The sequence below is a fragment of the Asterias rubens genome, chromosome 19, assembly GCF_902459465.1.
Source record: "Asterias rubens chromosome 19, eAstRub1.3, whole genome shotgun sequence".
Classification (NCBI taxonomy): Eukaryota; Metazoa; Echinodermata; class Asteroidea; order Forcipulatida; family Asteriidae; genus Asterias; species Asterias rubens.
Window position 1 is genome coordinate 9,526,419 of NC_047080.1, and position 12,041 is coordinate 9,538,459.

General features: G+C 41.5%; 1 protein-coding gene across 1 annotated transcript; it reads right to left on the minus strand.

Annotated features, from left to right (window-relative positions):
- Nucleotides 1-2: 2 nt before the first annotated feature.
- On the minus strand, nucleotides 3-11,636 carry LOC117303524 (long-chain fatty acid transport protein 4-like). Its single transcript, XM_033787749.1, has 11 exons — nucleotides 11,364-11,636; nucleotides 9,622-10,010; nucleotides 8,418-8,573; nucleotides 7,839-7,908; nucleotides 6,737-6,938; nucleotides 6,016-6,165; nucleotides 5,344-5,530; nucleotides 4,203-4,340; nucleotides 3,421-3,585; nucleotides 1,529-1,675; nucleotides 3-335 (listed from the first exon to the last, which is right to left on the minus strand). The coding sequence occupies exons 1-11, from the start codon at nucleotides 11,603-11,605 to the stop codon at nucleotides 181-183; spliced, it is 2,001 nt and encodes a 666-aa protein (XP_033643640.1). The 5' UTR covers nucleotides 11,606-11,636; the 3' UTR covers nucleotides 3-180.
- Nucleotides 11,637-12,041: the final 405 nt, after the last annotated feature.

The following is a 12,041-nucleotide window of genomic DNA, read 5'->3' on the forward strand; positions in this document are numbered from 1 at the left end:
GTGCGGCCATTTTGTAAGTTGCGGTCCCGTCACATTTGTGCAAGAAGCATCACCAGTGCGCCCTCTAGTTCTTATATTTAACTCTTTGGTCCTTTCCAATATCCTAAACCTCCCAGCTATGATGTTGAATGTTTGACCTGCATAACTTGACCTTTGCAGCAACGACCTCAGATGACCTTTCTATATCCTAATTTTCCCGGCTACGATGTCGCTGAAGACACTTTCTGTGAGTGGAACAAACTCCTTGCCGTTCATGAAGAACAACTTGTCACCTTTGACCAACTTGGGGTTGAAACTCTCTTTGCGAAGTTCAACTTTTTTCAACTTGAAGGTACCTTTAAACAAGAAGATTTAAAACATGTTTATTAACTGTTTATTTAGAATAAAGCAATTGAGTTTAAAATCTTTTCACACACCTTACCTGGAGGGAGTGACGGATAATATTATAATATCCTTTTTCATATTAAGATTGAAGTTCTTGATCTGAAATCAATATTTTGATTACTCAATACTTCTGGAAACATCTTCTTTCTTGTTTTTGTTTTTGGAGGGGGGGGGGCACTGCATGGTGAGGTATCAATGTATATTCGGTTTGCAGTAACACCATGTGTGTATCTACTTTGCTATATAGGTTATGTTCTCTTGAAAACTTGTCTTGCTATATATTACACTGCAGCAGAGTAACCTTTCCGAACTAGAGAGACTTCTCGGTTCTGAAACAACCAGGGTCCAATTTCATAGAGCTGCTAAGCACAAACATTTGCTTAGCATGAAATTTCTTCCATGATAAAAACAGGATTATAAACCAACTTTCCACATGCTTTTCAAGACAGGCACACAACAGCGGAATACCAGCAACAAGCAAAATGCAACAAATGAAAATTTAGTTGGTAGTACCATTTTTATCAAGAAATTTCATATTAACTTTGTTTTTTTTACCAATACACCGATGTGTGTTAGCACTGTACATGTATACTCAGTACTTTCCCGAGTCCAGTGAAAAAAATATAACAGGCATGTTACTCGGATGGGATTTCATGCTAAGCAAGATTTTGTGCTTAGCAGCTCTATGAAATTGGGCCCTATCCTGCTTATAAACTACTACTTAAAAATCTGCCGGCACTGCAACTTAAGCTAAGTGGATCGAGAGGACTTCCGTGGAGTAAGTTCTTAAAGACCAATCCGTGGCAGTGAAGTTAAAATGGAAAAGCAAGACAAGTTCTCAAAAGAACATAATCGACACAGCAAAGCGGATAATTATATGATATGGACAGGTCTTCGGTAACACCATGTAATGACTATCTCTAAATGAGTTGGGGTGGTTCTGAAAAAAACCGTTGGTTCAAATTCGGCGAGTTGAAGCCAACGGTTCTTTTCAGAACCACCCCAACTCATTTAGAGATAGTCATTACATGGTGTTATGACAAACCTTTTTATTTCGTATTTCCACCATGCAAACTTTCAAAACCTATGGTGTTACCACAAACCAAATATACATCTTCCCTTTTTGGAGGTGTTTTATATTCACCTGTCGTATCTAGTTCTTGCATGATACGGATGAAGATCGGCCGAGCGTACGCTGGCAGAGATTTCTTGAGACTCTCGTTCAATGCCGCAAGATTAAGAGTTCCGTTCGAGTCAACAATGGCCACCATACCAGCCCTTCCTTCAAGTCCTAGGAGAGAAATGGAAACAGTTAAAGACCTGCTTGAACGAAAATTTCAAGTCGTAAAATTTGCTGAAATTCACTTAAAATGTTTTCAAAGAATAGGGAAATCGAGTCATATGACTATAACAAGATTTCAATTGTGTAAAAAAAACAATCATTTTGAATGCCCTTATCCAGCGCTTTTCTGAGAGATTTGCGAAAAGCCCCGTTACGTAATCACTCTCAAAACGTCATCTCTGGGAGCTCCAATTTGTAAAGCCGATTTGTTGCAGCGTGGAGGCATAACAAAGCAAGCTCCCAGAGATGACGTCAGCAGCATTGTCCTTTGACGCGTGCTCTCAACGGCAGAAGTGTTTTTAGTTCTTCAAACCCTTTAGGTTGGGGCCTGATTTTTTAGTCGATAATCACGAAAAATTCAGAAGTGTACAAATATCAAAATTACATTAAAATGGTTACCAGGTGCATTATAAACAAGTTAAAATACCATTTTCGTTGAAAACATCCCGCTCAGGTAGCTGTTAAATATTTACAAGTCAAAATTCTGACAGGGTCCCCCACGAAAAATGTACATGCTGGACCCATTGGGCACGATCGGAAGGCAGATCATATTACGGGTAAAGAACTGTGTTTAGGCGGCACGCTTCTTGTTCTAATTGTCTGAACAGATGAAACGATGTTCCCTGGATCCACACACTAAAGACTGAAGCATTCTGAAAGTTTACACATGTGAAGATTACATGTGTTCAAAATCAAAGGATTTAAGTTTTTATGAAGTAGGTTTTTTTTTTTTGCACATTATAATAGGTCCATATAGACTAATCTGCCATCCAATATACAATTGTTTCACGCTATGACGGGGTCCATGGTGTTTTGTACACCCCCTCGAGGGTGTACAAAACACCATGGACCCCAGTCACAGCGTGCAACAATTGTTTTGTTATACCTTTGTAACATTATTATTCCTCTTCTCGAAGTTCTGTTGTCATCTTCAAACATTATTACGACGGAATATTCATTGTTTAATAAGCAGACGAACAAGAAACACTTCCCTCGTACCCGCGGTTGTTTCTTACACAGCGCTGGAAATCGACCAACGCTGGGAACGATGAAGGTGATGTACACCGGTGTACATCATGTACATCAATTTTCATGTTACCCGGCCCGTCGAGCCATGTAACATGCGTATTTGTTGCACGGCACGTGATTGGTTCTCGACCAATCAAACTTCACAATTTGTACAGAGGTATAACAACACTGTTTGTCTACCTCTGAGTTTACCCACCAAGAAATCACTACAGTACATGAATGAGTGATGTTTAAGGATAGTTAAACGAAAATCTGAGGAATTGATCCCCACATTTTGTAGTTATTTAATAAAGTATGAAGCTGGTCTTTTCGCCAGCCGCGCCCCTCGACTACTCCGAAGGTCAACTGTCAGCGGACCACTGTTAAGGGAGAACAATGAGGGGCAACCTGGGCCCAATTTCATAGACCTCCCTAAGCACTAAAATTTGCTTAGCATGAAATTTCTTCCTTGATAAAAACAGGATTACCAACAAAATTTCCATTTGATGGATATTGCCCGTTACTGGTATTCAGCTGTTATTGGCTTATCCTAAAAACAACATGGAAATTTGGTTTGAAAACCTGTTTTTATGAAGGCAAACATTTCATGCTTAGCAAATTTTTCTGCTTAGCAGCTCTATGAAATTGGGCCCTGGTGGGCACAGACTTAAGTTATTTCACTGTACCTGGTACTTCAACACCATACACCACTGCATCGTTCAGCTGGATGTGTTTCTGAATGATACCCTCGACTTCCGACGTTGAGACATTCTCGCCACGCCAACGGAAAGTATCCCCAGAACGGTCCTTAAAGAACAAATATCCGTCTTCATCCATCTGCAAGATGTCACCTGGAGAAACAATAAGTGAATTGGTTTGAAACGTTTAGAATTAACTGCTACTGTACATCATCTGATTCACTGTCTCTTTGTTGAGTTTTTCCCAAGAATTAAAAAGTGCACTTCATACAATTATCTCAGCACACTGTACACTTGTAAAAGGCCGTACCGGTAAACAGTAATATTCATGTTAAAGGCACTGGACACCTTTGGTAATTGTCAAAGACCAGTCTTCTCACTTGGTGTATCTCAACATACCCATAAAATAACAAACCTGTGAAAATTTGAACTCAATTGGTCGTCGAAGTTGCGATAGAATAATGGAAGAAAAAACACCCTTGTCGCACTAAAGTTGTGTGCTGTCAGATGCTTGGTTTCGTGATTTCGGCTTGAGGTCTCTAATTCAATTCAAATATTTTAGTCAGAAATTACTTCTTTCTCAAAAACTACGTTACTTCAGAGAGATCCATTTCTCACAATGTTTTATACTATCAACAGCTCTCCAATGCTCGTTCCCAAGTTTTTATGCTAACAATTATTTTGAGTAATTACCAATAGTGCCCAATACCTTTAAAAACCTAAGCACAGGTAAACCCTGCTAGTGATGAGCTAAAGAATTTGTTATTCACCTGAGAGGAAAGCCTGGTCTCCTTTTCTGGAGACGTCGTAAGCGATCTTCTTGCTTGTTGCTTGTCTGTTGACGTAGCCATCGAAGCCAGCAATAGGATCTCCTGCCTTGATCTTGCCGATCAAATGGCCGGTTTCACCTGTTAAAAATAACAATAATAGTATAAATAATAATACCAATATTATTCATATTGTCGGCGAGTGTAGTAGGATAGCAAAGACAGAGTACAAAGGACGACATGACAAGTTGGCCAAGGTGATTCACTGGGATCTGTGTAAGAAATGCGGTGTCCAAGTGACTTCAAAATGGTACGAACATGTTCCGTAGAAAGTTGCAGAGACCGACCAGGTCAAGATTCTCTGGGACTTTAACATTCAGATGTTGTAGTCTTAGATAAGGCAAAACAGATGTGTCATCTCATTGACATAGCTGTGCCGGGAGATGTAAAGGCCCGGTCCCACTGCTGCGATAATGAGAACGATAACGATAACGACGCCAAGAGAACGCATTCTATTGGTTGAATGAGCGTGTGCATATTCTGCGTGGAACAATTCAAACCAATAGAGCGCGTTCTCTTTGCGTCGTGATCGTTATCGTTCTCGTTATCGCTGCAGTGGGACCGGCCCTTAAGGGTAGTTTCAGAGGAGATGGAAAAGATCCATAAAGTCCAAGACCTGGCATGTGAACTTCAAAATATTTGACAGGTAAATGTCAAAGTAGTCCCTGTAGTGGTTGAAGCGCTTGGCACCATTATGACAGCACTGAGGAAAACATCTGAGAGGGAAAGGCCATATTGGCAAAGAGCAATCAATCAATAAATCAAAAGTCATTTATAGAGCGCCAAATTCAAAAGTTTGCTCCAAGGCGCTGGGGCACAGTTGAATAGTTAGTAAAGACAGGTTCATACTTCCTGCAAATGCGAAGCCAATTTGGCTGTTTTCGCAGCGAATGTTACGCAGGAGTTGAGCACATTTCAACTGCTGCAAATTATTGACTTGGCTTTTTAGCCTGCTGGATTGGAAAGTCTTGAAGTCTATGGGAAACTTTTACAGGGGCACCAAGGCCAAGACCAGGGGCAACAGAGGCCAGGGCCTATGTGTAACTCCAGGCTTGAGTTACATCAGCTTGGATGACAGACCTACCTGGTTTACACTTGATGCAAAGTCCATCGGGTCCACGAATTAAATCACCAGTGCCTTCATCCACTTTGAGTAGAACGATCGGCAGAGCGGATGGGACCAGCAGAGAGATGAACCCGACAGCTCCAACCTTGCCGTCTATATTCACGATGTTACTGTTGCCTTCCGTTGCTCCATAAAACTCGGCTACCTGTGTGTAATTATTAGTTATTATTATGAAGAATCAGAAGTGTCCTGGGTGAGCGGTTAAGAGCACCGAATTCAAACTCTGGTGTTTTTGATCAGCAGAGTGTTGGTTCGAGTCCCAGTCGTTACACTTGTGTCATTAGGCATGACAGTAACAGTTGCTTCATCCTTCGGATGGGACGTAAAGCTGTTGGTCCTGTGTGTTGTGTAACATCAACCACAAAAAAACAGCGACAGCCACTTATTGTAAAGAGAAGGGGTTCTCCCCGATGTTCTTGGTTTGATTGGCAGCATAATGCGCCACAGAGCTTGGTAAACCATCCCATGGTGCTATGTAAAAAGGAGTAGGTCTCATACTTAACATGTAGTCCCACATATCTTGCAGGAAAATACTGAATGTTCAAGCGTCTTGAGCATCACTGAGGGACAGATTTGAGCGCTATACAAGAAGCCACAACTATTATCTTTAATTCTCCCATACTGACTGACCTCTTTGATGTTGTAGCGAGACTGGAACTCCTCCCAGATCTGGGGTCTGAATCCGTTACCGATAGCCATTCTGACTTTATGTTGGGTATCCACTGGCTTAGCTGGTTGAGCGAGGACATAACGGCATATCTCACCGATATATTGCACAATCTACATGGGGAAATAAGAGAGACTAAACGTAAACTAGCCAACAGTCAAAAAAGCTGCATTGATAGAAATTTTAATGGATCATACATTGATACAAAAGGAAGAAACTTTTCAGAATGTACATTTCATAGATCAGTGCCCTTGATAACGCAGTCAAAAGAAATTGTGCAAATAGAAACAGTGTTCCTAGTGATGCACAATCTCGTTTTAGTTCTTTCAAAAGAACCCCTTCTCTTTGCAATAAGTGTGTACTAGGGTCTTTTACTTAAGTTGATAGTTTTTATATTAACAAATGAGACCTAGAGCTTCCAAAGGACGAAGCCACAGGGTTAAGTGTCTTGCTTAAGGATACAAGTGTCACAACTGGGACTCGAACCCACACTCTGCTGATCAGGTACGGCAGAGCTCGAGTTTGATGCTCTTTTCCGCTCGGCCACGACACTTCCTAAGAGTAGCTTAGCTACTTTTTGTGCTTAAGCAGCTCTATGAACTTGGGCCCAGGCTGGTGCCAATAGCCATAAATGTATAATTAATGTTACATAAGAGTCAAGAAACTAGACATAAATGACCTTACCGTTGCTTCGTACTTGATACAGTCATCCCAAAATCTGCTAGCGGAGAACTTCTTCCTGATGGCCATGGTGGATCCGTTGAGGATGACCTGAGCCATCCCAACGATCCCTCCGGCGGAATGGTACAGTGGAAGCGTGTTGTAAATCACGTCGTCGAATCTACAGTGGAAGCCATATCGGATACCGTATCCCATGTACATGAACCTAATACAATACAAAAGAAAACCAGGGAAAAGTCAAAGTTAGTCAAATTCTTTTAACAATTGAACAACAATAAAAGCAGCAACAGCAGCAGCAGCAACAACAGCAGCAGCAGCAGTAACAGCGGCGACAGCAACAACATCATCAACATGAACAACAACAGCAACAGCAAAAGCAGCAACAGCAAAAGCAACAACAGCAGCAGCAGCAACAGCAGCAACATCTACATCAACAGCAGCAGCAGCAGCAGCAGTAATAGCGGCGACGGCAACAACAACATCAACAACAACATTAACAACATCCAGGGCTGTATGCTTCGTTTTTGGAAGGGCAAGGGCACCAAGGCATTTTCTTCTTGGTAAAGGGCACCCTATGATGAAATTGCAAATTTGTACTGTAACATTCAAGGGCACCAAGGCAATGACCGGGGGACACGGAGGCAATCACCTTTGTTGCCCCCATGAAGTATCAGGCCTGAACATCATCAACAACAACAACAGCAGCAGCAGCAACAGCAAAAGCAGCAACAGCAAAAGCAGCAACAGCAAAGCCAACAACAGCAAAATCAACAACAGCAGCAGCAACAACAGCAGCAGCAGCAGCAGCAGCAGCAGTAGCAACAGCAGCGTTGGCAACGACAACATCAACATCATCAACAACCGGGAGCAAAAGCAAAAGCAGCAACAGCAAAAGCAACAGCAGCAGCAACAACAGCAGCAGCAGCAGCAGCAGCAGCAGCAGCAGCAGCAGCGTTGGCAACGACAACATAAAACAACATCATCAACAACAGGAGCAACAGCAAAAGCAGCAACAGCAGCAGCAGCAACAACAACAACAGCAGCAACATCTACATCAACAGCAGCAGCAGCAACAACGGCGTCGTTGAAACAGGATACACCTTACCTGATTTGAGTGATGATTGCTGCTTTAGGTAGGCCTGTTGTTCCAGAAGTGTAGATATAGAAAAGCTTATCTGTAAAAAATAAGAAGCCAATATAATTCCCCTTTTAACAATGACACTGTTGCATCTTGACGCTCTCATTAATAATGTCAACCTGTTTATACAGTGTTCGATCTTTTCTTTTCATTGTGGCCGTCATGGCATAGCGGATAAGAGCACTGGATTCAAGCTCTTGTGTTTGATCAGCAGAGTGTGGGTTTGAGTCCCAGTCATGACACTTGTGATCTTAAGCAGGACACTTAACCATGATTGCTTCGTAAAGTTGGGGAGGTAGTGTTTTATGCTCTACCGGCCACGCTTCAGATGGACGATAGCCAAGCCTACATTCGTATGGACTGTAAAGGGGGTAACCCTGTTTAAGCCCCAGGAGTAGGTGGCAGTTGCCCCTGCAAAAATAGTTGATTGTAGTCCACACCTTGAAGTGGCCTTCAGGCTTTTACTATCTGTCAACATGCTTAAAAAGTAATAATAATTCATCTTATGAATTGTGGCTCCATCATAACAAAAACACAAGTTCATACCTGTAAACTTGCGGCCGAGTATGACAGGGGCAGGAAGAGTTGATGTTTTCTTTAATTCGGGGTCAAGGTTGACAGCAGCGAATCCAGCATCTTGGTATCCTCCCGTACTGTAGAACGCTACATCGCGACCTATCTTGGGCCTGATGTCTCTGATTGCTGCAACAGCAAATAAAAAGTAAATAACTTGACACATTGCAATTTTGCTAATAACTTAAAATTCTAATTTTACCTTTTTCTGTTATTTAAGAAAGCAATATAGATTTAACAACCTCATTTTTCAATCGACGCTCCTTTTTTTAATTTTGGGTTTGAACAAAGACAAATTTACTTGAGCAGAATTTGAATCAACTGCCATCGGATTAACTTGGATCCAAAATCATTTGACTGACAATGACTCGAGCAGGCCAGTTGAAACATTGAGACCAATTTAGAACTCACTATGTGGAAGTAAGGTTAATAATGAGAAGTCCAATTGATCCACTTAGCAAAAATAGTAACCCAAGCCAATTTCCTACCTTCCACCCTTGCAGGACAGTTCTTTTTAGAACTAAGATGTCTGAGAATTCTGAAAATCTACTTTGCGGCAGTAGATTGAATTGCAAGAAACACTCTCAAAAAAACATCATCTACACAGCAAATTTAATCAGCTTTCACCCCAAACCAAATTGATACCTGACCACGCAATGCCTAAAAAAAACATACAAATAACGCGTGCTTTGTTTCATCCCCTCAGGAATTATAGTTGTGGTTTAACTTATTTGGGTTTTACTCGACTATTCATTCTTCTGACTTGAAACAATGTTGTTTAAAGGCAGTGGACACTATTGGTAATTGTCTAGTCTTCACTAGTCTTCACAGTTGGTGTATCTCAACATATGCATAAAATAACAAACCTGTGAAAATTTGAGCTCAATCGGTCATCGAACTTGCGAGATAATAATGAAAGAAAAATAACCCTTGCAACACGAAGTTGTGTGCGTTTAGATGGTTGATTTCGAGACCTCAAGTTCTAAACTTGAGGTCTCGAAATCAAATTCGTGGAAAATTACTTCTTTCTCGAAAACTATGGCACTTCAGAGGGAGCCGTTTCTCACAATGTTTTATACCATCAACCTCTCCCCATTACTCGTCATCAAGAAAGGTTTTATACCAATAATTATTTTGAGTAATTACCAATAGTGTCCACTGCCTTTTAGTCTCTTACCGTCTGTAAGCTCAGCTCCATAAATCACAGCCTTGGGTCCAGCAACATTGATACAATGCTCTAAACTTTCCGCACGCAGATTGAAGTTAATCAACGCCCCGATAACGCCTATCTTAGACAAGCCCAGCCAGTAACAGGCAAACTCTGGCCGACTCTCCATGAATATAGCGACCGTATCTCCCTTTTGTAGACCCTTCTCGAAGAAATAATTAGCGATGGCATTGGCGAAGTTGTTGACATCGTTGAAGGTCCAGCTCTGGTCTTCAAACCGAAAGGCGATTTTGTTTGGGTGTCGTTTAGCGCGGGCTTCAAATACATTATGGACCAGTTCTCGATTACGCTGACGTTTCATAAGAGTCAACCTAAGACGGACGAGTGCAATTAGTCCTCTGTATAATATAATCAAAACAGAACGGAGAAATTCAGATGACTGTTCAACAATATATAAAAAAATTACCCTTTTGTATTAGACCAAGAACATCGCCTTCAAAATCGCCTACTGGGCCTCACCATATCTTTAAGATGCAACACCAGGCTTGAAATTGTACTCAAGGGGACTCAAGGTCTTTATTATTTTGTGCTAAAAAAAAATAATTTGTTGATACAAGTTCTGCTGGACCATCCATCACATCCCGAGTCTTCTCGTGGCGCCAGCCAGTTACTGGATCTTCTTTTGTATTGACCCATTTCACCTGACGTCATCATCAGAAAAATCTTGAATGCGCCATACTGGTGGGCAATTTCACTGTGCATTTTCATATATAACTCTATGCATAGAGTATGCTGTGTGTTATGCAGTGAAGTGCACGTTTTTAGGCGACGAGGCGTTAATACACGTAAGTCGTAAACCTAACTGCCCACCAACATGGAAAGCGTGGCATCAGTCGCCGCTGTGACGCAGGTGCAAGGGGTCAATAGGTGTTATTGTGAGTCTTCTTTTGGTGCCCGCCTGACCAAAGAATAAGATCGTATAGCGCCGCGTAGCGCCCAGATACTGGATCTACTTTTGTATAGGTGTTATGTTATTGTGAACTAAAACAGTCCAATTCCAGGAATTTATTCTTGTGTTGTAAGAGAGGGTTACGTATGGAGAGGCTTAGGCTTTCACATATTGTAATTGTATTTCAGCTCAAAAACAGGAGGAAAAGTTCAGCCCCATCCCCTCCTCCACCCAAAAAATAATATTTATATTAATAATTATACTTTTTGACACCGAACATTGCACAATTTTGACAATAAACAATAGAGATTGTTGCATTGGTTGCAGAATTTGCACTTAACTAATTAAACGACTGGTTCAACTCATGGGAAAAGTGTCCGTATACTGCCACCAATTTCTCATTTGATACTTTTATTATATGAAACTAGAAATACTGAAGGAAAATTTCCGTATGGCGCCACCACTTTTTCATTCGATATGAAATAATATAGTATCTAATTTACCTCAATAATGAGATATCCCTTTTTGTAAAAATGAGTGAAAAAGTGGTGGCGCCATCCATACGGAAAGTTATCTATCCAGAGAGTTTTCCCAATTCAACTTTAATTCAATGTTCATTCAACAAGTTCATGGTCATGTGGTGTGCTAGTAAATCTCTTAATAACCCTACCCGCCCGGGCCGTAAAACAGTCCCCCGGGCCGTGGCCGGCCGTAGACCCACGGGCCACAGCACAGTAACCAAAATGTCAAAAAGTACAACGCCCCCACGACCACCACCCCTTACCCAGTCCCAGGACCTTACCGCAAATCACGTGGGAGTGTCCGTACAATAACCTTAGCGAACCTCCACCCTCCAGTCGCCAAGTATGCCACCGCTACTGCAGCACCGACCGTGTGCCATTCAAAGGCAAAATAGCCTCTGAGCACGGCAGCTAAGCCACCAAAGACTCCTAACTTCAACATGACACTAACAGAAGGAAATAAACGGACTAAAAAACGGACAAAAAACGCAGCCCGGAAGAGACTTCGATCTATTTTATTCATGTGTGTATATGGTTTGGCACCTTGTGTGCCTCCTATCCATTTTACACCATTTCAGGGTTTAGCATTTGACACCAGACTGTAATAGATCCGCAAAATAAGATTTGAGGGCGCTGTTCAGTTTTCATGGTTAACAAAAAAAGCGATTTATTTTGAAACCTTTTGTTTTGTTTTCATGTCATGTATTGTCAAGGTAAATGAATCATCCGCATGTTTAATGTTATGCAGGAAAGGAAAAGTCTCAACAGGGTGGGGAGGTCGCAGCTGTCAGATTGACTGCTTTTTTTTTGGGGGGGGGGGAGCAAAACAGTTCAGCATTTCTGCGAGGAGCAGAGGAAGGACTATTCCAGATTGAAATGGTGGCGCTCTTTTATTCCTTAATTTTTCCCGGTTGTACATCATCAAATAAATTCCCATAGCAACCAATAATAATGTTTTT

Excerpts from the sequence above, each read along its gene's own strand:
- LOC117303524 (XM_033787749.1), bottom strand. The coding sequence starts at position 11,605 with ATGAATAAAATAGATCGAAGTCTCTTCCGGGCTGCGTTTTTTGTCCGT. Across the intron at positions 7,909-8,417 it reads ACTCGGCCGCAAGTTTACAG|ATAAGCTTTTCTATATCTAC; the intron begins GTATGAACTTGT and ends TATTTTTTACAG. Across the intron at positions 5,531-6,015 it reads CTCGCTACAACATCAAAGAG|GTAGCCGAGTTTTATGGAGC; the intron begins GTCAGTCAGTAT and ends AATTACACACAG.